We start from the raw sequence: 27,391 nt of genomic DNA, 5'->3' as shown, positions 1-27,391 counted from the left end.
GTGTAGTGACTGTGCATTTTGAAGGCGAACACGGCAGCAAAGTCCCACAAACAGCCGCAAAGCGAGTGACCAGTTTTATCTGGGGGACTGTTCACCTGGATTTGTTCGCCTGCAAAATACACAGTCACTACACTTTACAGTAAAAACCTGTGAATCGATTTAAGACGACCTCCTGATGTGAAAGCGCTTTGTCAAATGCAAATATTACCCATTCGCTTGGTCTGTTACACGTGGAGTAAATTATCATTGGTAATTTAGCAATAATTGTACTATAACAGGAATATAGTTTCATTGAGTTGGGTAATAGGTGAATTGTGCAATTGATTTTGTGATTGTAAGTGCCTTTTCAGAGTGTCTCCTCATGAGTCCCACTCTATACTTTGATACAAGTGGGAACTGTACTACACAGAGGAGCTGTGGACCGGGGGTACTTTCTCAATTATCGACAAGCTGCCATACAGACACACGTAGAAGCTGGGCCAGATTCTCAACTCTGAACCACTGCAATTTGAGGCACGAGATCCGATTGTTGCTCAGGATACTGGGAGAATCTTCCTTCTGTTTTCAAATCATACCATGGGATCTTTTACATTTATCTCAACAAGCACAGACAAGGCCTCGGTTTAACGTCTCATCCAAAGGACAGCACCTCCAACAATGCAGCATACCCCCAGCACTGTGTTGGAATGTTAGCCTGGACAGATGAGTTCAAAGATCTGACATTGGGACTTGAACCCACAACCTTCGGACTCAGAGGCGAGACGACTACCGACTGAACCAGGCTGACACACACAGAGAGATAGAAGAAGAACCGGCAGATTGTGTGGATTCTTTCAGGTCTCGCTCACCCTGAATTTGAATTTAAATAGAAATTGGCTGTGATAGAAATTTCGATATGTTGTCTGATTAAACAGCCACGAGTATGACATTTAATGAAGCACCTTTTACCCACTGCTCAAGTAGGCACTGACATGTCAGTATTATCTACTGTCACGTGCATTGACTGTGCTGTTGAGACCCATTCAATCACTTTGCGAGTTGTTTTTTAACATTGGTTTAACCACTTGAGCAGTCAGAAGCTTTGCTGCACCGCATCTGTTTCAAAACAGGGGCTTTTTGTAGTGAGTCTAACAGGGAATAATAGAAACCAGACGTGGGCAGATGTGCAGAGCCACATAACGTGGTTCCCAACACTGGCCTGAGCAGAGTTTAATCAAGACCAGTCCATCTCTCCAAGAACAATCTTTAAGACAATGATCTTATGTGGGGGAGGGCGGAGGGGGAGAGGGAGGGGCATGGAGGAGAGAGTTCAGTTCATGCAATAAATCGTGAGCACAAAGTTCACAAACAGTGGCGAAAGCGAGACAGAATCTTCCAGAATGCGGTTATGGTTCTTTTCCAGTTCTTTTCCTCTCTCTCTCTCTCTCGCTCTCTGTGGAAGGCATTGACCCATGGGCACTGGCCACATCCTGGCAGAGTAATCCATGAGAGCGTATGCAGCTTGCGTTAGCTCGTTATTTATCTATGGGGAGGGGGGAGGGATTAACACTGAGTCCTTTTGTGTTCTCAGTTGACATTCACACACTATCCAGAAAGAGGAGGGGGTGGGGGGGGGGGGAGAGTTGGAAGAGGGGTGGGGGGAGGATCCTCGACTCACAACATGATTCGAAGCCGGGAGCACCAGAGTCTATTTGCCCCACGTGTTCGGCTGAGAACCGAAACATAGAATTGTGCTCCCAAGTTGGCCGACAAATGCAGTCACTCCATTTCACAGAAAATCCTGTGAAGCCCTTTGAGACGTTCTTCTGACGTGATGAGGTGCTATACCAAATGCAAGGATTATTATTACAGTAAACCTTACATAGGTCATATCAGTCGGGATCATACGATTAATATGATTGATGGAAAGTACGAGTGATGTCAAACTAGCGATGAACATGAAACTCTTGAACAGGACATGGGCAGATGTACGATTTAGGCGATTATACGATTTATACAGATCAGACTCATGCAAGTTTTACTGTTTTATTAAAAAGTACTAGCCCATCGAACGACCCATGGCCAGGTACAAATTACCAGTGCGCTCGGGTCAAGCAAAGGGGATTTTCAGTGCAAGAATGCGTCTGAATAAAGGAGCTTGACAGCTGTATCATCTGTTTTGATAAGTCTCTTTGTGAGGTGCGATTTGCTTTGTGATTTGATTTATGGTGTGTCTTTGCACTGTACTAACTCCGTGCTCCGATCTTTCTTAAGCAGAAGCTGAGCCTCGACAGGACTGGAAGCGCAAATGTCCTTAAAGCTACAGTGCTGGAAGCACACCTGCTGAGAGCAAGCCCACACTTGAAGCTGCCGAGGGAATATGCAGCCGAAGCCGCCAAGCCCTCTCCACTTGATCTCCGACTCTGTCTTTGTGGCACGGCCGACAGACTGTCACAAAGGAATTCTCTGTGTGAAGCGGGCTTCTGCAAATAATTAACACTCACGCAAACATTTGTCTGCCCAGCTTCAGGGTGGGGGAAGGAAGGGGGTGGGCTCGGTGGGCCTGATTGAAATGTAAGCGAGGGGAGAGGGAGAGAAATATAATGATCTGCGGAAGATAAAATGGGAGGGAGTAGTCTTTGTGCGTTGGGGTGGGGGTTGGAGACATTCTAAAAAACGGCACTTTGCCACAATATTCACTGATGGGACTTTGAATCGTACTGACAAGTAATGCTAAACGTTTGTCCCAACGCATGTAAAGTCCCACTGATAATTACACGCATGCAGAGGGCAACTCTTCTGTACACACTTCAGTGCTCAGTTTGTCTTTTTGTTTGCGGTACACGTTTTTCCTTCCTAAGCCCTGATTATCTTGTAGCAAAATGCTGGAGTCAAGGCACGGTATAGTGAGTCTGCAGGCTGCTTGTGGCACTGAGGCTCATGAGAGACATGCTGGAGTCTAGCCTCGTGTCACTCCAGCAGCAGGGCTGCTGTGCTTTCTAGCGGCTGAAACTGATGAGGTGCAGGACTGCAGAGCACAGCCAGTTGGAACGTCAAATAAAAACAAACCTGAACAAGAGATTCTGGAAAACTCTTCAATTCGGTCTCGGGTCCGCTGTTTGAGAACTGCAGAACCAACACGCACATTTTTTTCTATTAATAAAAAACTCTCCCTCATCCATCCACGAGGGCTCCTCACCTCTCCACTCCTCTGCTCATCTTTCCTCTTCTCACTGCACTTCACCTCTCCTCTCCTCTCTTCTTCAAACCTCACCTCTCCACACCTCTACTCTCCTCTGCTCTCCTGCCTGGGCTTTTGGTACCTGCTGCCTAACACTACCTGGCCCACGTTTGTTAATTTGCACGCGTGAGATCTTCATGGACTTCCGCGTTTGCCTTCAAATACACAGTTATAATAATAATCCTTGCATTTGGAATAGCTCCTTTCATGTCGGGAGGATGTCCCAAGAGCTTCTCCTGAATAGGCAGATAGGACCTCAGCTCAGCTTAATGCCTCATCCAAGGGACAGCACATCCAACAGTGGCATCACTGCATTGGAGTGTCAACTTAGACTATGCGAGTTCAAGTCTTGATGTGGGGATTGAACCCATAACCTTCTGATTCAAAGGGAAGAGTACCAACTGAGCTGGGCTGACATCGTCACTCTAGGGGGGTGGGAGGTGTTGGGAAAAGGGAGGAGAGGATCATAATCAAGCATGATCCTGTCCTCTCCTGGAATCCACATCTACCCATGTAGAGACCCTAATTTTGCTAAAGGTCCTGTGGCACTATTCCATGAAGAGGAGGGAGCTTCTGTCAGTGATGTAGCCAACAATCCCCCAGATAGAATTGGTCACTCACTACATGGTCATTTGTGGGACATTACTGTGTGCAAACTGGCTGCGGCATTCGCCTACAAAATGCAGTTGCTACACTTTACAGTGTATCCCGTAAAGCGCTTTGAAACATTCTCCTGACCAAATGCAAAGATTATTATCATTATTAATAATGGCCTGTCCCGAGCGACGGTGTCCCTTTCCCCGTGTCCGCAGACAACTAAAGCCCCATCGACCACTCCGCACGTGCAGGGTGTGACGCTCCTCCATAAAGCCTTTATTTTTTCCACACACAAAAAAAGTGTGGCAAACTTTTTCCCTCCTTGGGCTGATTTATGTTAAATGATGTGTTGTGTGCGTTTGATTTGTAACAGTCTCAAATTATAGCTGTTGCAGGCCAATAAAAATAATCGTATTTCTTTTGACTGACAAGGTATCATTTGTCAGCCTGGAGTTTGTGAGTCTGAATGTCAGTACCTTACAGCCAAGGTCCAGTTTTTATTGAGTCGAGGATTTGTTTTCAAAGTGTTTCATTTTTTGGGGTATTTAGGTTTTCTTCTTTTTGTTTGAAAAAAATTAGTTTGAATTTGGCTCTTTAGTATGGACTTCAATTTGAATCCTGGTTTAATGTTCTCAAAGAGCAAACGGTTAGGAATTAAACCATTAAACAGCGGATGCAATTTGGAAGTTGCAAAGCTCTAATGATTGCTCTGGATAATAATAATAATAATAATAATAATAATAATAATAATAATAATAATCCTTACAATTGGTACAGCACTTTTCATGTCAGGCTCAAAGAGCTTTCACAGGATTCTTTGTAAAGTGAAGTGACTGTGTTTTGTGAGCGAAGGAACTGGGGAGCAGTGGATGTCTTTAGTGTTACTTAAGGTCTCTGCAAATAGGTTGTATGGAGAGTGGGGAGTGGAAGGGGAGGGGGGTAATTTGTGGCATTTCTTAGTAAGTAATAGTGTTAGAATAAGTGTTAGTGGGGGAGTTGGACTAGTTGGTAACGCCTTCAAAGAGCCGGCACTGGCAAAATGGGCCAAATGGCCTCCTTCTGTGCTGTAAGATTCTATGATTCTAATTCCTCTCAGCCCCCAGGAACTGTGCTCTGAACCAATCTACATCTGGACTGGATTTCCGGTAACCAGAAGGATTCCCCCAGTTGCATACCTCACATTGTCGGCCAGGGCACCAGGAGACAGAAACTCCCTTCTCTTTTCGAATAGTGCCGTGGGATCTTTAACGTCCACCTGAACAGGCAGACGGGACCTGGGTTTAATGTTTCGGGTAAAGGGCAGCGCTTCCGACAATGCAGCGACATTGCCCCAGCATTGCATTGGCTTGTCAGCCTGGACTACGTGTGCTCAAGAGTTCTGACGTGAGGCTCAAACCCACAATCTTCTGACCCAGAGGTGAGAGGGTAACTGAAGCAGCGGGAGTCAACACGTTCAGGAGAGGAGCAGAATGAACTGCGGGGGAAAGGATAAGCGATGTTCCCATGTTACAGAGACACCCAAGTAAGTAACTAAATTCAGACGAGCACTGCAGGGATAAACCTACGAACATGCAAGCAGATTTGCTCCACTTTGTTATCGAGCTGCTAACCTCTCGTTGAGCATGCTGCAACAATATTCCCTCTTAGTTGCACTTAAGAGGGAAAAGAGAAACCATCTCACCAATCTGGAGGATCAACAGGCACAGAGGTTGGGATTGGGAAAGAACTCCCTACAGAGAGAGTTCCTTAAGCAGAGGAAACTCAAACCACCCCTCCAACCCGAGCTGGGAAGGGGGGTGGGGGGGGAGGCCACGGTGGTGGGGAGGGGGGAATAAAGGCTCAATGTTGTCGGCTGCATATGGACTCAATTGTACATTAATGGCTAATCAGTCCCTCCTCTTTTTTATTCGACTGATATTGTCACAAACCGCCTTTAGATTAGTCCATTTCCTGCTCGGGCTTGTGTTCGCCTGGCCCAGGAGAGCCAGCAAAAACAAACACAAGGGCCCGAGGAGTGTAGGAGCTACGGACCTCCGCATGTGAGGGAACAAAGGGTCCGTGACTGAAATCTCTGTGGTATCGGCTGATGTTTTTCATCTGAGCTTTGTGCAAAGAAAAGAAAAGAGAGACCCAATGATTCTGCAGTGAATCCATGCATGCGACTGACTCACGGCTGACTGAAAGCGAAGGGGGGAGCTTTCATTCCACTCTCCAGCAGAGCAATGCCGTTTCACCTCCACGCTATCTAAAGTTTAAAATTCTTTTGCTAGAAATATTTATCTTTGTTCCCTGTGTAACTTTCAACATTTATGCTTTCCTTCCTTTTCTTCCTCGGCTGCCATGGCAACCGTTGCAAATATTTACCCGTGACCAATATTGGGGCCTTTTTTTTTGTTTTGTTTTGTGGTTTTTTTTTGTACTGTGACAGAGAGAGGAGAGGGACAAAAGTCAGTGGGAACTTTATCGTGGCTCGAGGGGTATCGCGGTTCACACCTAAGTGTTGCCATTTAAATAAGTCCCATATCGTTTGTTTATGACATGTTCGTGGTTACGGGTTGTGCACTGTTTCCACCAGGGCTTCCACCAGTGGATTCAGAGGCAGCAGCTCGAATGCGCTAGTCATCATTCAGATCTGGGCTTTCAGTACCAATCTGGTCTCTTAGAAAATATTCCAAAAATGCTTTGCCATGTTCTCGAATCACAGGAGAGAGGGAGCAATGCAGAGACTTGCGCACAAAGATAGAGACCACGGGAAAGAGAAGAGAGGCAGTGACGCGGAGATACGTGCTTGAAGAAAAGGAGAGATACGGAGAAGGAAACAGGCTGACAAGAAGGGGGGAAAAGAAAATGAGAGAGATAGACATTAAAGATCCCATGGCACTCTCCTGGTGTCCCAGCTAACAATCCCCCAGATAAAATTGGGTCAATCACTGCATGGCTGTTTTGTGTGACATTGCTGTGCTCCAATTTGGCTGCCACATTCATTCGCCTACAAACGTACAATCACTGCACTATACATTAATTCCTGTGAAGTGATAAGACAATCTATCAAATGTAAGAGTTATCCTGATAAGATAACGTCCCGTGTTTGAGTCAAGCCATTATTTGCCAATCCGGGAAGGAGTCCCCCTGGCAGGCACGTTTGACACGCCTGTGTTTTCAAGAGGCTTCCAGTGTAGAATTGTGGAAAAGTCTTAAACTCAGTCTCAATTCAAAGCCATTTTTCCGTCTTTGTTGAAAAGAAACCGGCTTCTGAATCCGGACTGAATTTTCCAAAGATTCTTGCGTGATCTGAAACTTGAAGACAGTGGCTTAAGGCTAAGACCAGGTGGAACGTGAGGCTTGGAGTGCCCTCACAGGGTTAAATGCGGTATGGTGAGGATTACCGCTAACAGCGTTCAGTGCTTTGTTTCCATTATCAATCCCAGGCGTGGGATTAGATTTGTGGTTTTGCTCCATTTTTAAAGTGAAATAAATAGTCAGGGAAAGTGGAGAAGGAGCCAGATGGCAAAACCTAACTCTCTTCCACGATGAGGGGGAAAATCCAGATCGTTTTTTGTCAAAGACCGCACAGGAAGAAGCCTGTCAATTCGACTGAAATGCTTCTGTGAGACACAACCAGTGGGGGGGGGGGGATTGGGGGGGGGGGGGATGGGGGGGGGGGAGAAACATAGGGTAAGAGGAACTGGGTCAGAGAAAGTGAGGAAGCGATGGAAGGGGAGGGGAGCAGTGTTTGAGACCCTGCAATGATCCAGCTCATGTGGGGTGTCAGATTAACAGTGGAAAGTTACCCTTAGGTTTTGCGAAACAGCCGAAATCCACTGTTGACTTTGGCAGTGACGACGAACATTGTTTCTGTTCCCCAACATGCAGAGAGCAGTCTTGTTCCGTTGGTGAGTTGGGAGGGAGGGACATTGGGTTGAATTTGGATTTGAAGTTCCCCAAAAAAGTAGGCAGCCCGAATCTGAATTACAAGGCAGGGGGGTGGTCAATAGGATAATCATAGTCACCACCTCCCCCTTTCCCAGAAATTCACAAGTTTATACCGATTCTGCCTTCTCCAGAAAACTTTAATGAATCTCAAGTACTGGTATACCAGGGATCATAAATGGATTCTGATCTATTGGATCTCCGGGGAACTTGGTTGCTTGTCATCCTTTCTTGACAGTTAATAAAAATCCTTGCCGTTGATGCAGCACCTTATCACACCGCCAAAGTACCTTAAAGCGCTTCACAGGAATTTATTGTAAAGTATTTGTGGGCGAACACAGCAGCCAATTTGCGCACAGCGATGTGCCACGAACAGCCGACCTTGGGCTTGAACCGACAACCTTCTGACTTGAAAGTTACTAACTGAGCCAGGCTGCCACCTAATGGGATTTCCCCATTGTAATCAGGCATCGCCAGATGCACTGTGCTTGAGACTGAACAGAATTTCCCCCCTGTCTATCTTTTACCATCATTTTACCAGTTTCAATTGTAAATGCAAATGGAATGTGAAAGGTAGTGGTTTCACAAGAAAAATTGAAGCCCCCTGAGCTTTTGATCCAGCTTTCTTACTTAAACGCTGAACAAGCTGCAGCTCACTGTTTCTTTGTGTGAAGTGCTGCACATTGTCAGCCTCTGAGAAAACCTCGACTGCATTCTTTCAATTTTTGTTTGTTTGAAAGCAACATAAAAATTTAAGAGGGAAACTTCCCTGTTCTGATCCACAATTGACACATTAAATGGGTGTTTTGTCACAAACAAGTGCGGATCTACAAACTATTGCACTTAACGTGTTCTCTGACAGGATTCTACATCACGACGCTGCCCCATTAAGGACGTGTGTTGCCGAGGGAAGCTGACTCTGTGCTTCACCTTTGCACCAGCCTGTCCACTTCTGCTCTCAGTCCCAGTGCCAGATTGAGGGCTACAACATCAGCTCATGGATCTGTCAATCAGCAACTCCAAGTGTTGAGAGAGTCAAGCACCAAATCCCGTACTCTCTCAACCCCTGGAGTCCATTGTCTTAAAATTTAAGAGCGAGTAGGATTTTGGAGAATTCTTCAATTCAGTCTTAATTTTGAAGCTGATTTTCTGCAGCTCTTAAGAAAAAAAATCTGCGTTTTAAAGAAAAACACAGCTTCCGAATTAACTGAATTGGAAAATGTTGCAGAATCTTACATTTTTGAGGTGATTAAAGGCTAAGACCATGAGAATGATCAGGTCTTAGATCGCGACCGGCTGTTCTAAATTTTCTACTGCTGGATCAGGGTCCAGGTCCCAATCTCTGGGGACCTGCCTGTTTGAGTGTTGGATTTCCTGACCTTACAACTGAGGCGCAGGCAGAGACTGGATTTACCTAAATCGTACTGTGCGCCTTGACCACACAATCCTCAGGTCACCTAGCACCCAGCTTACCTGGAAACATTCCACTTTGGGAAATCAGGAATGAATCCAGGGGTTTCAATGTGATCGGCTGGGCTCTTTTTCTATCGCAACGTAACCCAGCGAGAGAAAGTTGGGGTCGAACGCAGTTTCGAACTGACGTATTGCCACGTGTCCCCCTCCCCCCCATCCGTGAGTTAGCAGAAAAGGGACACAACATGGATTAAAAGGAAAAAGGTGATGGAATGGACTGATTACTTTTTTTGATATTAAATACATTTGCTGAACTTACTTGGTTTGACATCACGTTGAGTAACTCTTATAAAGGACGTCTCGGGGATCAGCCACTCACCTTCTGCATCCTCTGGCCTGGTGAGGTCAATGACCCCTGGACCCATCTTCCCGTCTTCCCCCGTTTTCCCCGTCAGCTGGTGCGTAAGGTTCTCGAAAGACATCCTCTCCTGTGACCAGAGCAGAGAGAGAGATCTGTCAGCTACATGTGTGACAGCCACTGTGTTAATCTTGGTAGAGTTAAGTGCTGCTCAATCGACATCCAGCCTTTATCATTTATTAAGCTTCTTCTTTTTACCCTAAGGAGCTTGGCTTGTGTTTTACTTCTTGCCCTGCTGTTTCGAACTCAAATGAGATAACATAACAGCTTGTAGTACTTCAGAAGGAGTAAAACCTGTCGCTGTGCACTGTATAACTATGAAACAATATTAAATGTCACATCTGCTTAGATTTGGAGCAACAAAATAGTAGCTGAGGGCGGCTGGGAGTTTGATTACAGATTCTGCATAGCACTGGTTATGCATTATGCAAGGACAGAATAGTGCCTGCTGTTTGACCTGTTGTTGAAAGACTTGTCATCTGCTAAGTGCACAAAAAAACACAGGCTCCCTAACAAGAATAGACTCAGAGAGATACCTGGGACAACCAGCAGTCTTCTTTAAGATCAGGCTGCAATGTCGTGAGCGGCATTGTGCTATAAGCTCTCCATCGGCTCTCTAGCCTTGAAGCATGGAACCGAAGGCTGGTAAACGTGGACTGTCACTGAATTGTTCCATCGGAGCAGCTCACAAGTGCACGTCTGGAGCACCCTCTGTGATCGCATCACTGTCGGGCAAGCCTGATAGCAGGTTGCACTTTCTGTAATTATCACTGAACTGTGCTGGCTTAGCCCGGCTCATTTGGTAGCGCTTTTGTCTCTGGGTCGGAAGGTTGTGGGTTCAATTCCCACGTTGGGCCTCGAACTCATTGTTCGGGCTGAGACTCCAATACAGTACTTAGAGGAGCGCCACAATGCCTTTGGTGCAGTCCTTCAAATGAGATATTTTAAACTGAAACGTAAAGAAGTTCACTTTAAGGCAGATTCTTACCATTCTGCATGCCATACTAGGAACTGCTTAACCTCACTTAAATTTTACAACCATTAGAGGTAGGAGATGTTGTTAGGAAATGTTTGGACTCGTCTCAGAGGTGAAAGTTCCCTTGTCCTTGAGAAGAAAGGACAGTTTTCAATTGCACTGTGCATCCACTCTGGTAATCTGGTTGCTTTCCTTTTGTGTGTACAATGTGCTGCATGGTGTCTTATTGATCTGGAACTATATGCATCACCTTGATCTGGAACTGTACCTTATTGATGTGGAACTATATTATATTGATGCAGAACTGAATGTATTGCATTGACCTGGAACTGACTTATTGATCTGACATTACAAACAATATATTTAGAACAGATGTGTGAAGAATACCACACATTTAGACCCACCAGAAATAAAGAACACAAAAATACTTGAACTGAAAACGTTCTCAAATGTACATTTCTGCTAGAAATACACAGTCCGTTATCTTATAGAACAAACGTACTAAGCTTTCACAGAAAAGAGCCCAAGAACTATTCTTCTTTAAGAAAACTGAAGTGTGGGAAGTATCCTGATATGTTTTTGACTGGTCTATCCATTCATAGCAGCCTAATGAAACGTTAACATGAACACACTCTTTGGTTGTAATTAAGGGGCATAGACAGGCAGTAGTTTAATGGGGGTGATCAGAAGGCCAGGTTTCAGTTTATTTTACATTAGTTGAAGGAAACATCAATAATTAGTCAACCAGTTTATAAACTGCAGAAGAGGCCTCCGAAGTTTGAAAGGTGTGTGTGTGTGTGTGTGCTGAGAAAAGGTCAGCGTGACCACAAAAGAGTATCCTTTTACACAATCTGTCCGATAAGAAGAGCTGCTGTACTGCGCACGCTAACCGCAGGACTGACATACAGCGACTTTCTGGGAAGGAAATTCAGCGGCCACAGCATTTTTATTCGTCAGCCTCACGGAAGCTGTGATTTAAGACTAAATAAACACTCGCACATCAAAAATGATCAAATATAATTTGTCAGTCACTCCATTGGGTTATGGGACATTGCTATGTGCAAATTGGCTGCCGCCTTTGCCAACAACTTATGCACAGTCCTGTTACTATTATATGACAGTATATAACTATATATAACAGTATAACATATAACAGTATATACTATAATATAATCGTGGAGTCCTGTGGCTCAGTGGTTAGAGCACTCGCTTTGCAAGTGAGAGACCTGAGTTCATTCCCAGGCAGAGGGCGAAACCTTGGGCAAGTTTCCTTACTCCACACAGAGCCTAATAATAATCCCTCCAAAAAAAAAAAAACAATAATAAATTGGTCATTTTCAATCTACGACTGTTTGTGGGACATTGCTGTGCGCAATTGGCTGCCGCGTTCGCCCACAAATATACAGTCAATTCACTTTACAGTATGTTCTGTGAAGCGCTTTGGGACGTCCTCCCGACGTGAAAAGCGCTATATCAAATGCAAGGATTATTATTATTATTATTATTATAACAATCATCTCTGAAGTGCACCTCTGATTTTACTTGAATAAAGCCTGCCTGATTCTGAGTAATGATTTGCATCTTTGCTAAGAAAGCAGAGGGCCTGAAATTCTCTCTGTTCTTAACCTTTAGGGTCATTAACATTCTGATTTAAGGTTGTGCGAAATCTTGGAAAGTTCTTCAAAGGACGTCTCAGTTTGGGAATCGCAGTTCTTTCGCAGTTTGTTGCAAGATCTGAAGTTCGAGCCTCAAGATATTACTTTAGAAGTAACTTACAGATTTAAATGGGTATAGTTCAGAGATTGAACAATTGGCATCAATAGTGGACACCACCTACATACATGTTCTTGTTGAGAAAAGTATGGGGCTAACTTGATGCTGATGGGAATATCGTAAGATCATTAGATCACAAAATCAGTTTGATAAGAAGACCCTTTGGTCCATACGATCTCAACACCTGTAGCTCAGTCCTGTAGCTCAGTGGTTAGAGCACTTGCTTTGCATGCGAGAGACCTGGGTTCAATTCCCGGCAGGGCGAAACCTTGGGCAAGTTTCCTTACTCTGATAATAATCCCTCAAAAAAAAATTGGTCATTTCAATCCACGACTGTTTGTGGAACACTGCTCTGCGCAATTGGCTGCCGCGTTTTGCCCACAAAAATACAGCCAATTCACTTTACAGTCTATTCTGTGAAGCGCTTTGAGACGTTGAGAAGACGTGAAAAGCGCTATATCAAATGCAAGGATTATTATTATTATTATTATAACATTCCAGAGCATCCAAGCTAATGCCCTCTCATCACAGGACCAAACTGTTTTTTAAGGGAACAGTCATCAACTCTGCTGGGAATATAAATGCAAAGAGCATGGCTGGTGTGTGCAGAGGTGAAGGCTGCTGTCTCTCCAGTTTATCAACAGAAAGGCTATGACAGCATTTGTGCGGTGTGGAAGTTAGGATTGGATGCTGCTGCAGGTCTGTGGCTATAAAGCTTGTGCTGAAACACCAGTGAGCCTGGTTAAAGGGATNAAAAAAAGAGATCTCTTGGTAAACACATGTGAACATGGTTGTGCCTTCAAAATGTTTCTCAAATGAAACTACAAAGAAGAAAAATAATGCAGCGAGGTCCAATATATGGCAATTTCTAACAGGATTCCTTAATAAGGAAACCGAGCAGGAATCCTAGTAACTGGAATCCTGGCCAACAAATTCCCCAAGTAAAATTGGTCACTCAATCGATGACTGTTTGCGGGACACTGCTGTGCACAATTGGCTGCCGCGTTTGTCCCACAAAATACACAGTAAATTCACTTCACAATATATTCTGCGAAGTGCTTTGACATGTCTTGATGTCGTGATAAGGCGCTATATCAAATCCATGGATTATTATTATTAAATAAGCACATCGTGTAAATCACACCTGCTCAGAGGAAGCCTGCTCCAAAATAAATCGACTTGGGGTGTCGTTCCTGAGTTTGCCTCACATACTTCCTGATTTCTTAATTAATCCACTCCAGTGCCTAGATCAGGGTCCAGAGGAGATTTTTTGAGGCAATTGAACAAGTCAATGCTGTGTTGGAAGGTTGCGGGTTGTGTGCTTTTAAGTATCTTTAGATTAAGATAAACAAGATAGTGCTTATGTATCGGTTGAGGAGATTGAGATGATGAAGGGCTTGTTGAAGCCCTGAGAATGTTAAATGTTCCGAGCACTGCATCTGCAGCATCAATTGCAGGCGAGGATTATCTCTATTAATGAAAGAGCAGCGACAGTAGTGATGGATGGACTGTTAGGTTATTACTAGCAGTGACCGAAGCAAGCGATTTAATGCCAAAATGCTGCACTTTCCTCTGTGCGGATCAGGGTACAAAGGCGACCGCTAGATTGGTTCCTTCAGCCACTGAAATCAGTTTATAAAAGCCTCCCCAATCTATTTGATTGCAAGAATGTGGTGAATATTTCTTTTCCCGATAAAGGCCAATAAATGTTAGGGGTACGATTCAACCTGAGTCGAGATTTATTCTATTTTCCTAGCATTTCGGAGCATCCAAAATTTGGCAAATTCTTAAATTCTTCAAAAACCATTAAGTCGTATTTCTGTGGATTTCTTTTAAGAACGGAAAGGAAAGCCGAAAGTCATGTTCAAAGTTAAGAACGAAATCAGCCATTTGCCAAACGCTGGAATGTTCTGAAATACTGCATGAGCTGAGTTAGTTCTCAGGGTGTCCTGGCCAGCAATTCCCCAAAATAAAATTGGTCATTTGTTTCATGGCTGTTTGTGGGACACTGCTGTGGGCAATTGTGCTCCCCCGATTGCTTACAAATATATAGTCATTCCGATTCACAGGAGATCCTGAAAGAGCTTTGAGTCATCCTTCTGATGTGAGGAGGCGCTATACCAAATACAAGGATTATTATTATTATCATTAATCTAGATTTAGGTGCAATTTTACCTTCACTGGTATCCCGACAATAGGCTCCCTATCTATCCTCATTGCTGCTCTCACTCAGACTGACTGCTTCCCCTACTGCTCCAGTGATCCACACACCAGTGATGACTGACTATTGTCACACAGTTTAATAATTGATGATATCTTACTGGACGGAAACAGTGAATGGGAAATGAAAAGCAGCTAGAGATTAAATGGAAATGACAGCCTACCCAACAATGTTTATACATTGTTTGGTGGAGGAAAGAGGAAGCGAATCCCTACTACCTACAAAACAGCCCTACTTTGTGAACGCATATCATTTCTAACATGTTTGCACGGTGCTTACTGCATTAAAGCTCTAATACAAGCTCTCCTAATAATATTCAATGTACATTTACATAGCAATGCTTCCAAGCAGTGCTAAAGTGTGAGTCTCATCTTCGGGAATGCTTTAAGAAAAACATTACAAGGAATTATAATTAATTTTTTTTGGGGGGGAGGGAGGGGACTTTTCAGACAGGCTCAGATTCTGAACCAGGAGCAGGAATGAGTGATTTCACAGGACCGCTGGAGGAAGATGGATTAAATAGCTATGTGTTGTATTGATATTAATCTGGTTCCCTGGTTATCAATTCAACGTTCTGAGACCATACCAAAATGATGCCAAAGACAATTTCACAAATTCTAAACTAACAGAAAGCAGCAAAAATAATAGAGGGATCTTGACGGACAGAGTACTTCTTGGTAACTAATTTTTTTAAATAGAGCAGCGACAGTGAGACACTCTTTAATAATCGAGGAGGCCTCTGTGTGGGAAAGTGTGAAGTCCTCCAGGATTAATGCAAGGAAAAGGATCAGAGGTCAGGGCGCAGGATGCATTTAAGAAACTTTTCAATGCTGTAATGTTTGGAAGGATGAGATCAAATGGGTTAAACAAACTTCATTAGCCATACACATTTGTGATTCCCAAACCATTCAGTCAATCCATTTTACAATATATCCTGTGAAACGGTTTGAGACATTTCAACAATGTGATAAGCTGCTATATCAAATGCAAGGATTATTATTATTATTATTATCTTGTGAACTATATGTTACATGTTCTTTGATGTTGGGACAGAGCAATAAGATTCTGTCCCTTTAAAAGGATTATGATGGTGCTGTGTGCAGACTGTTTAATGGAAGCTGCAGCATGCCTAGAGAGGGGAGGGTCTGGTCAGAGATACTCCTCTGTGTGGTCATATCACTGCAGAGCGAGTTACAGAGAGAATGGATAACTCGCAACGAGTGTATGTAACAAACTAATTTGGGGACAGTAAGTGGACAAGACAGGTGGCCTTGAATAAAAGGGGATGAGAGAGAGAGAGACAAACAAGCAATGCTCCCCCCACACCATGGGAGCCAAGCAAGTCTTATCGCAGCGCCTCATTACAGGCTGAAAGATGAGCAGTGATTCAGTGTGTAAGTAACAATGCCTTCCACAGTGACTGAACTCACGAAGGGCGGAGGTGGCTGACCTGAAGATCCCGTCACCAGCTACAGCACGAGTGTTGGTCTCAGAGAACACTTTGGCGCATCTCACTCCATAGCAACAGGTTGAGCCAACGCCCGAGCCATTTCTGAACAGAACTCGTGTGAAAGTGTTTCACCTCGCCCAGAGAGTGGAAATGTAAAGCATTTTACCTCTAGAGCAGATTGCACTGTAAGGCGTGTTGAGCAAATCAGGCAGTAAAACAGTGCTGTCTGATTTATAGGGAGAGTTTAGGCTTTCAAACACCAATACCATTTTTCAAAGAGCACAAAATACGCCCAGACAACCATTTATTTTCACTCGTCAACTAATTACAGTGTGAACACGAGTAAAGGCCAATTGAAACTGACAACTGTGCTTGTTTGCTATTTCTTGTCTTTGTAAGGCACTGGACACCGGCCCCCGGCCAGAGCACAGCTTCACCTGTTTGTTGGGATATTGCCCCGCCATGGCTCGCAAAATCCCAAACCAGCCTGGCCCTTACAAGGCATCATCCCTGCCAGGTACCGGGTGCAGATTATTTGGCAAGGCGAGGGTTCAGCAAACAGATGCCAGTCACAGCTGTTCCAAGGATTCCACAAAGCTGCGAGCTTCATTCTGTTGCAAAGTTAAGCCCTGACTCACTGACTAAATGTCGAGAAACAATTACTTATTAACTGAACTGCGGGCTGGCTGCCCACAATGTTTCAAATGGCAGAATTCATAGCCCACGTGTGAGCGCTCTTGTGGGGATAAAATTCCACCCAGGTCTACACCTACTCTACTAGCGTAGCTTTTCAGTGTGTCCAGAATTTGTCCGAATTCTTAAACACACTCATTAACTTCGGAGCTGGTTTTCTGTGTGTTTCTTTGAAAATGGGCTTCCGACTTAAAACCAGATTCAACAATGTGTCATGCTCTGTCTACGCACTCCAAACTGCTATGTTAACAGAGTAAGTCATGAAGGAAATTCTACCATTTAAAGGTAATTATTTCTCTGCCACAAAAGGGGCGTGGGGTTGTCACTGGTCACTGACTAGCCAACAGGGCAGGACCACCTGACTGTATTTCTGCAGGGTGCCGAAGTCAACTGCAGGACTTCTCTCCAATATAGCCCTGGCTGAGATTTGCTAACTCAGCATAGAGATAACCTGGATTTGGCTGATCTGCCCGATTCAATGACTCACTGGATCAACTGGCTGGGGAAGCCCTAAGCAAGAGGGGCTCAAGTGCTATTCCCATTAGTTTGCCTTACCCCATTATGTAGATGTAAGCTGTTTAGACAATCTGTGCTAAATTTGGATGTGCATAATTGTGGAAAATTATTAAATTGGGTCTTAATTTAGAAGCTACTTTTCCACTGCTTATTATTCCAACTGGCTCTTGAATTATACTTTACTCCTGTCTGCTGGACAGTGCTCTATTTGTGCTGTAGGTGTCAGCCTGGCTCAGTTGGTAGCACTCTTGCCTCTGAGTCAGTTGTGGGGTCAAGCTTCATGTCAGGACTTTGACCTCACAGTCTAGGCTGACAGTTCAGCGCAGTGCTGGGGTGAGTTCTGCATTGCCAGAGGTCTCATCTGCTTGTTCAGGTGGACATTAAAGACCCTAAGGTACTATTCCAAAAGAGAATGGTTCCTCCCAGGACAAAAATCCTCAGAGTGGTCACTCATTTCATGGTCACGTGTCTGTGCACAAATTGGTGTAAATTGGCCAAGTTAACGTAGCAAAATGCACAGTCACTACACGTTACAGTAAATCCCGTGAAGCACTTTGAGAATGCAAAGATTATTATTGGTATAATATTTATTATTATTATTATTACTCCTGACAACGGGACATTATTGTATGTTATAGAGACAATGGAGGGGAGATGATTTCCTGTGCAGCTCGGTACAATACCCCATACATTATTATAACCTAGGATTTGTGTCTGAGTAATTAGTTGAAAAATGTAAGATGTTTGATTTTTCCTTGAATGTGATTTTATTTTGTGTGCGATTAATGGCTAAAATGAATAATTTTAATATTGTGGAGGCCTGTAGCGTATTGGTTTGTGCGCTCGCCTCACTCGATTCCCAGGTGGGACGAAATCTTAGGCAAGTTTCCTTACTCCACACGTCTCTGTTTACCTAGCAGTAGATAGGAACCCAGTTGTTAGTCCTGGGTAACAATTCCTTAAAAAAAAAAATTTGTCACTCACTGCACGGCTGTTTGTGGGACTCTGCTGTGCGCAATTGGCTGCTGGGATTCGTCCCAAAATACACAGTCAATCCACTTGACAGTATATTCTCTGAAGCGCTTTGAGACGTCTCAACAACGCAATAAGGCGCTATATCAAATGCAAGGACTATTATTATTAAAACGAATATGAATAAATTAAACAGCCCGGGTGACCCGCCCCACCCGGCTCTTTAGCTGGCCTTTGAAACACATGTAGTTGTTCTTTGAACCCGGCAGGGTGTGAGTCTCTAAGTGCCAATGCTTTGACCTTGCATTCAGCACTGGTCACCCAGACAGGCGAGAGAGCAATAAGGCACTTCAGAATGATTTGCACGAGGGTTGAAGGCCAACGGTGAAGTTACAATTAATTTCAATTGATTGGGTGGAGGGGGAGAGAGGGAGCGAGAGAGAGAGAGACATTACAGATTTAACTCACTGCATTTCCAATTAACCATTTAGAACTGATGCCATTTTTAGCGGGAACTTCCCTTGAATGATTGGTCTGAGTCCCAATGCAGTCCGATTAATTTCTCCAAGTTTCCCCTGTGTAGCCAGTGGTTACTTCCTTCCCCTGCACCCCACCCACCCAACCCCCACCGCCACCAGTGTCAATGCTCTCAGTCGAATCAATAATTAATAATCCCCTGTAACAATCCCCCATTGATTATTTTAACCTGTTCTTGATCCCATTTAAGTTGATCTGAGAGTACCCTAATGTACCAAAGCAAATTCTGTCAGAGCTACCAGAGATGCAATATGCATTTTGTAAATGCAGCTGAGTGTTACAAGAACACACAACACATTTCCTTGCAGTATTTATGCTCAGACTATACCCCCTAGGCTATAAAGCTGTACGTTACACAGATAATCTTTTAATTTTTAATTCTGTGTACTTGAGCTGCTGCATTGCAATGAATGCCTGTCACTGGTGCCGATCTATGATTTTATAATGGTGCAGGAAAAGGCGAGCTTACATAATGAGATTGGATTTAGCTCACTCTCCTTACCCCCCCTCCCTCCCTACCTCCCTCCCCTTAACACCTGCCAAAAAGAAAGGATTGCAAGGCACTGCATGTCATTTTTATTTTCAAATTTAGCCTATAAATATTAAGCGACCAATTGTAACCTGTGAGATGAAAGCAATCAGATCAGAACAGATTTGTGTTGTTGCTGGGACACAATGCTGAATGTGAGGGACTGAGGAGGCTCAATAAGAAGCACCCGCTAATCCACAGAATAATAATACTAATCATTCTTGCATTTGATACGGTGCCTTATCACCTCATCGACATGTTTCAAAGTGTTTCGCAGGGTTTTCACTGTGTATTTACAGGCGAACGTGGCAGCCAATTTGCCCACAGCAATGTCCCCCAGCCAAGAAGTGAACAAGTAATTGTTTTAACTGAGGGATTGTTAGTCAGAATATGTGGAGAAACTTCCTTCTCTTTTTGAATAGTGCGATGGGATCTATAACGTCCACATGAACAGGCAACAGGACCTCGGTTTGATGCCTCAACCAAAGGTTGATGGCTCAGCATGCACCTCACCAGGGGAAATAGCAGATCAACTAGTACTGCGGGAGGTGAAGTGCGTTTGGGTTAGGAAACGCCTGTGCGCATTACACCAACTGCCCAGAACAGTACTCACAAAGCCGGGGTGACATACACGTGCTTACCAGCAGGAGGCGCCCTTTATGGCTCAAGGCGCTTTTCCCATTCACACTGCTTTGCCAATTGAGAGCCCAAAGGTGTGAGTTAGGCAGGCTCAATTTGTAGCATTCTCGCCTCTGAAGCCTGTAAAGAGTTTTAAGATGTTCTCCCAATGTGAAAAATGCAATATCAAATGCAAGGATTGGCTTTAGTGAAGGAGTTAATTGATGCAACATCATGTGCTTTTGTAGGGCATCTGTTGACATATTCTCTGCTCTGGGAGATGGGGTGTGCAGAGAAACCTTCTTCCAATCTTTTGTCCTTTTAATTTTAGACCTGGATCATATCCCCTATCAATCTTCTTTCATTCAGTGAAAAAGGGTTAACCTCTTTTGAACGTCTCATCATAACCTGTAATCCTTGATCCCAGGACTCACCCTTGGGATCTGACATGCTCAGTTTGCTAATTGTATTTCTCCATTATATAGGCAGAGCAAAGCATTTACTGGTGTGAGCGTAAAGCATGTTACATTTTCGCTATCTCCTGCTCCACTGTGACCCCTCTCCAAAGTGTCAACAACAAGTACTTGCATTACTATAGCACCATTCACGCAGGGAAGCATCTCAGAGGGCTTAACAATGACATAGTTTGACGCCGAGCTGAAGAGAAAGGGGAGGTGACAACGGGCACAGTCGATCAAAGAAGGTTTCAAGTGTGATATGAAGGTGGGCAAAGAGGGAGCAAGATGGAGGGATTGAAGCAGGGAAATTCGGAGGTTTGGGGGATAGTGGATGAAGGCACAGCCGCCGATTGTGGAGCAGAGGGGTCGATGTATGTGCAGAAAGCCTGAGCTGGCTGAGCAAAGTAGGCAAGCACAGGAGTGTTCTTTCTATTGCAGCTAGGTTTCTCTCCTGCTCGAAATTCTTTCTCGGTGAAGAATAAAATAAAAATCAGCCTCCCTCACAATCCTGCTAAGCTGAAGCAGGAGAACAAGATAACAGTGGGCTTGGAAAGTTTATTCTTCCATTCTTTCTCGTGGCAGGTTTTAACAAGCTCAAAGAAAGCAAAGTCCAGACTTGCTTGACTCTGCATGGCTCCTCGCTTTGCCTATTAATGCTCATTTTAAATTGCAAAAACCTTAAGGGCGGCTCCCAGAGAGGAACCAAAAATAATCAAAATGCATGTTAACACAAAAACCTTTCACCCTTTGAAGCCGAGGTAAGAGTGAACCAAGTTACCTTTGAACAAGCTCCTAAGTGTAAGCATTAAAGAGTCAGCCTCACCATCAGGACCCCTTCGGGAAAACAAACAGTTATGAATAATCGCAATTAGTGTTAACATCCTTTTGCTTTGTTCTGTCCATTCTTATTAATTTTGGAATATTTTTGCTTCAACAATGCTTTGATGATATCGTTGGGCTCTGGCTTGTAGACGTGACTCGGGCAGACTGACTGTATGATTTTTCAACAGGATTAGAGGTCAAATCATTAGCTTGGTACTGGAGGTTCAACCTGGATCTCAGTGTGGATTTACATCCAATGCTGTTAAGTGGGATAGTGGGGCATTTGCTTATGAGTTCTGGTCTGTCCTTCGAGGCAGAGTGAGGATTTGTCTGAAATGCCAAGCCGATCAACAGTGCCGGGAACCCACCCCCACTTATCCCGATTGTGGGGAGAAAATCCCTGGTCTAATTCAGGCTCTGTGAATGTTAGACCAGGGCAATACCTCCTCTGCAGTCTGAAGGATGAATAGAGAAGGTGGGGTGTAATTTGCGATATACCCGGCATCAATGGATGTGCGATTAGCCACTGCAACACTATTCTCTGGAACACCTTGCCTCAATCCCTCTGTCTCATCCACTCTTTAATCTATCTTCAAATCCCACCTCAAAACCTACCTCTTTGACCAACCCTATGGCCAACTCCATCTTCTCTGCCTTGCTTGGTGCCCAGCCCGGCCACTTGTATAGCGCTCCGAGATGCTAAGGTCGCTAAATAAATACTAATTGTTTCTTAGCAGGATTTCTTAAGTGATCAGGAATCCTGCTGGAACTCCCTTTGACCTGCAGGAACTCTGCTTCAGATGCAGATCGCATTGGAGTGGAGTTCCTGAGGGTTGGTGCATTTCAAGTTAACAGAAGGAGATGTTCCATTCCTTATTAAGTAATCAAGTTAAGGAACAATCCAAATTTACACCTTACTTTTGCGTTGCAAGTTCCCTGGACACCTGGTGAGATAATGGGAGACTCAAGCATCCGCTTGTCCATTGCCTTTTGGGTTCAGGCTATAAATTCGGGAAAACATCTGAACTCTTGACAGGTTGTGAATCCATCAATATTGTCATCCCTGCTGGAAATAGTCACAAAACTAGTCCCTCCCACCCTCACCTCGTTCAAGGCCAGTCTAAAAGACGTCTTGTACAGCGCTCTGAGATGGCATCCTGCGTGATGGCCGCTAAGTAAGTGGTTGCTGTATTTTTTTAAGCAGGATTCCCGATATAGGTGACATCAATGGCTGTGCGTTTAGTCACCACAACAATAAAACACTAATCTCTGGAACACCAATCTCTTTGACCGCACTTTCAGTCGTCTTTCCCCTCCCTTTTCGGCCCCCGTCCCCAGTCTCGGCTGCCCAGCCCGGAGTGTGAAGCTCCTCCCGACAGGCAGGCGCTGTGTAAATGGAAGCTATGTGGCATGGTTTTGCTTGCTGTGACTTTACTCTGTACCCACCTTGCTGCCCGTGCAGTTCATTCCCAGGTTGTTCACGGATGACATTTTACCGTCGAGACCTGCCTGTTGCAGCTGCTGCTCCCGCTGAAGCTGCTCCCTCATCTTCCTCGCCTCCTGGATGGCCTTCATCACTGCATCCTGGTCACCGAGGAATGCGGTGGAATTCAGGGTAGAGAGGATGTCTGCAGGGATGGGATGGGGCGAGGGCGGGGTGGAACAAAAAAGGTTAAGAGACTTCTACGAGAAAATGGAGGAGAGAGAAGGTTGGAGAGCAGTGGGGGAGAAAGGCTAAATTATAACTTTGGTGCAGAGAAAAATATAACATTCCCTCTGACCCACAGAGGTCCTCTATTTCCACACAGCTTTGCCCCCCTGTGTAATGAGCTATTCAGAGTTCACTGCGGTTTCCTTTATAACCAGCTGACCAGCCCCGTTGTGAAATGCAAAATATTCAATGTGAAAAGAGTGCTTTATTCCTACTATCAACATTTTGCGTGTTTTTCTTCTCAAAAAAAAATTAAACACATATTTATGTACAATGTATAAATAAATACGTTCGAGATCCCGAGGAAGAAAAAAATCGCACTTGACCGTGAATCTCCTTAATCTTTTAATCATTAATAAAACCATTCCTTTCACGACATTATGTGGCCCATCGATTGCTAGGAATGTACTCCGCACTGCCACAGCAACCTGCCTTGTACTTTGTAGTTGGATATATTGGGTTCCCTGTGGCACTGGCCCACACCAGATAATAATAGAGCGGGGTGGGGGGGGGGAGTGGCGGGGGGCTGGGGCATAATAATAATCCATGTATTTCATACAACGCCTTATCACATCTTCGAGACGTCTTAACGCGCTTCCCAGAATATACTGTAAAGTGAATTGACTGTGTATTTTGTGGGCGATGTATGAAAGTGGGAGGGAGTTGTATGGAAGTGGGTTGTATATGTGGAGGAAGATGAGGCATTGTACTTGATTTTTAATTCGTACATCAGCCTTTTTTTTCCAACGGGACTGAAGGAGGCTTTGAGTTCCTGATGTGCTCTGATCTGTGTAGGGACACGGGACTGGTTGGTAATGAACAATCTTTGGCACCTTTCTCCCCTGCATCACAAGATCACAAGAAGTGAGGTGAAAATCTGAGTCATATTGGGAGGAGAGCCGTGCTGACAAAGACCCACAATTTAAGTGTTGCTGCATAGAAACCCTGGCATAACCTTCGACAGTGGCTGCTTGTAGGTGGCAAATAAGACTGAAATACAACTGTTCGCACACCTGGACACTGTGCTGTGTAACTGTGCTGTGCATTTACCTAATGATGATCCTCTTCCTGGGGCCCCACCCAACGGGCTGGGGATGCTGCCTTTGTTGAGTAGGTTGATCGGGCTGCACTTATTTGTGTGGAAAAGGTTCTGTGTCGGCGATGTGGGCGATCGGACACATTCTGAAGTCTTGGGCCTGGCTGAAAGGTTGAGCGGCTGGGCAGTTTCGTCCTGCAAATTGGTCAAAAGCATCATCACATGGCACTAGTACAGACTCGAACCTATTCCCCCTGTTAATGGCCACCACATCGACAATGGCCTGGCTTTCCAGTAAATCCTCTGTGCACATACCATTCACCTCATGGTTGTCTGTGGGGCCTTGCTGTGCGCAAATTGGCCGACAAATATACGCATCAGTGCACCTGAGCTTAAAATTCCAATCTGGGGTTTGAACCCACAACTTTCTGAGTCAGAGGAGAGAGCGCTATCGATTGAGCCAGGCTGACACTTAGTGCGTTCCTGGTCGTCTCTATGAGTCTGCCTGTAAGCTAGTTTGCATATAACAAGGATTCCACTGAATTTTTCCATTCTTAAATCACCCAATTTTTGACTTGCTTTTAGCAGACTAGATGAATAGAAGATTAAGGGCACCGCAGTTGGCAGCCAGTTTGCGAAGACACCAAAAATCGCTTGTAAAAGGCCGACTCTATTGGGTGACGTCATAGTTGACTGTAGATTTGCAGTTTGTAAATGCAGCAAACCCCTTATTAAAACACATCCCTTGGGATCCATACAAACCGCACTATAGGGAGGGGTGAGTTGCAGGGAAGAGAAACTGACTAGCATATGCCACTGAAGAAAGCTATTCATTATTCACATTACTGCCTTGACCGCAATATTATACAGCAATGGTAAGCAGTTATTTACAGCAACTCTGCTTCAGATCGCTCGTCCATTGTGATTAACAGATTCCTTGAAATGCAATGCTAAAATTACTTGGGGCATGCAGAAACTACCGGTCATCCTCAAGCCCCAAATTCCACCAAGTTTCAGCATTTTCACTTAACATTTAAGATGGTCCACAGGGGTGGACAAAATTCTTAAATTCAAACTGAACTTGCAAGCCCATTTCTTGTTAAAAACTGTGGGAAGAAAAATCGCCTTTCAAATTAAGACAGAGTTTACAGAGGTTTTCAAAGACTACATGTGGGAGTCATGAGGGTCTTTCTTGATTCATTTTACCAATTTCTGGGGAAAAGTGGATTTCCCATTAAACTTTTAATATTGAAAAGCACAGAATATCACTCCCTCTCCCCTACTATTCTACCCTGGTGAGGTCAAGAGTTCAGAGAAAGTGCAGGGCAATGGATTTTCACTTAACCTTTAAGATGGTCCACAGTGGTGGACAAAATTCTTAAATTCAAACTGAACTTGCAAGCCTATTTCTTGTAGATAGCTCCGGGGTAGAGCGAGCACCAGCCCTGACATGATGGAGAAAGTTGCATCCTTCTGTGCTGTCAGCTTTCTATAAAGTTCCCTATTCTTTCACTCAGGTAATAGTCTCAAATCAGTGGTGTAGCTCCCCCACTGTGTTGAAGCGCTTTGAGATGTCTCGGCAACATGTAAAGCCGCTATATGAAATGCAAAGATTCTTTTTATTTATACCAGTGCAAACATCTCCATTTCTCTGGCTACCTATCTTGTTGGCCTATCTGACTGAACTTGTACTGAATTCATAACAGCTTTGTGCCATCGGCTGTTTCACTCCCAATCCCCGGGAGCTGACTTTTCTCAAACACATAGGACTGTTAATACCAGCAAAGAGGGAGAGAGAGAGAGATTCCATCCCATATCTCTTAGCTGAATTCAAATACAAATGCCCAAGATGCATTAACCCACTGCACCACACACCTCCCTACCTCTTGTAACCAAAATGCCACATTTGCCAATGCAGTTAAAGTCCAATTCTGATCAATTAGCGAGCTGTGAATCTCCATGATTTTCAACACCCTGACCCACATTTCTTTCTCCCCCTCTCTCCCTCTGATAATTCACCAGGGAGCCAAGCCCCACGGTGTTGGCAATGCATATCAGGCTCCAGCTAGCTGCTGGAGTGCGCACCATTGTTAGGTTTGCCTCTTCCAATTCAATTTGGAGGGTGTTTGGGTGACGTTGGGCATTTTGCATTCAGCTCATTTCGGCCCTGCGTTCGCACTCAGAAAGCTAGCAGTTTCCAGTCCGGCCTTGGCACAGGCTAGATACCCGAAGGTGTGCGTTCCACTTGCACCGCAGAACAATCATGCAGGATCCCAGGCCCTCAGAGGTGGCTATTTGAGCAATTTAATCCACGCTGGGGACTCACAGGGTAAATGTTAATCCTAGTCATTACAACGCAGAAGGTGAACATTTGGTCCGTCTTTCTGTGCTGGTGCCAAGTTACTCCACTGCTCTTCTCTACTCTAATCCCATTGCTCTCCTCTCTTCTCTCTGCTGGTGCCAGCTCAACAGTCTGCCTGTTCAGGTGCGCATTCAGGTGATCTTTCAAGTTTTTTGCTCTCCTGGTCAGCAACCCTTTCCGCCTCCCAGATAAAATTGATCATTAACTTCATGGCCGTTTGTGAGACACTGCTGTGCGCAAAATGTCTGCTGTATTTGCCTACAAAACAGTCACTGCACTTTACAGTAAAATCCTGTGAGGTGCTTTGAGACATCCTCCTAACCTGAAAGCTGCTATATCAAATACAATGCGTATTACCTTATTATTTTAAATACTATCTGGAGATCCCATTAATGAACCTTGTAAAATGTTTCCCTTCTCACAGAGAATCAAAGTAAAGACTCTTAATATTTAATCATTTACCCAGGAACATTTCTGAATACCATCTGAAGGGGTGAAGTTCTTCTCTCGGAAACCGGCTGTATAAATAATAATAATAATAATCCTTGCATTTGACGTAGCGCCTTGTCGCGTCTTTGAGACATCTCAAAGAGCTTCATAGAATCTACTGTAAAGTGAATTGACTGTGTATTTTGTGGGCAAAATGCGGCAGCCCAATTGCGCACAGCACTGTCCCCACAAACAGTCGTGGATTGAAGCGACCAATTTATTATTATTATTATTATTTTTATTTTTTTGAAGGAATTATTACCCACCTGGAAAACGAGCCAAAATACTGAAGAACATACCTTGACATGAGTCACGGGACTGTTCCCGCGCTTTTCGTTTTTCAGTGTCGTAGGAGAGAGCCCACCGGCTGGATTCGGCGGCTGTTGGGTGGACAGGATCTTTCCGCTGGGCGATGACTGCATGCTGGCCAGCTGAGTGGCATATAGCTGCTAAATCCGTCATGACACCAGGAACAGGGAAAGAGAGAGAGAGAGAGGGAGAAAAGAAAACACCAGCCAGTGAATATCTGATATCTGCAATCTTTTTCCATCCACAGCCTACTGTGGAATGTCACAGAGAGAAAGACACACATACACACACACATCAACACACACATCATAGAACCTTTCATTACAAGAGGAGGCCTTTCT

The 27,391-nt window shown here is 44.4% G+C and overlaps 1 protein-coding gene across 4 annotated transcripts in view; it reads right to left on the bottom strand.

The window, feature by feature from the left end:
* sox6 (SRY-box transcription factor 6) overlaps positions 1 to 27,391 on the bottom strand; it is a 280,677-nt gene that overhangs the window by 11,317 nt on the left and 241,969 nt on the right. For all 4 annotated transcript variants that reach the window (XM_042341433.1, XM_042341434.1, XM_007887524.2 and 1 more), the window contains 4 exons: positions 27,041 to 27,190; positions 23,905 to 24,085; positions 22,590 to 22,771; positions 9,540 to 9,648 (listed from right to left, as the gene is read on the bottom strand). In XM_042341433.1, coding sequence (XP_042197367.1) covers positions 9,540 to 9,648; positions 22,590 to 22,771; positions 23,905 to 24,085; positions 27,041 to 27,190 — 622 coding nt within the window. The remainder of the gene's footprint in view (positions 1 to 9,539; positions 9,649 to 22,589; positions 22,772 to 23,904; positions 24,086 to 27,040; positions 27,191 to 27,391) is intronic.

Source organism: Callorhinchus milii, unplaced genomic scaffold (assembly GCF_018977255.1).
Source record: "Callorhinchus milii isolate IMCB2004 unplaced genomic scaffold, IMCB_Cmil_1.0 Scaffold17, whole genome shotgun sequence".
Classification (NCBI taxonomy): Eukaryota; Metazoa; Chordata; class Chondrichthyes; order Chimaeriformes; family Callorhinchidae; genus Callorhinchus; species Callorhinchus milii.
Note: the sequence above shows the minus strand (reverse complement) of the source record. Positions and strands in the feature narration are given on the sequence as shown.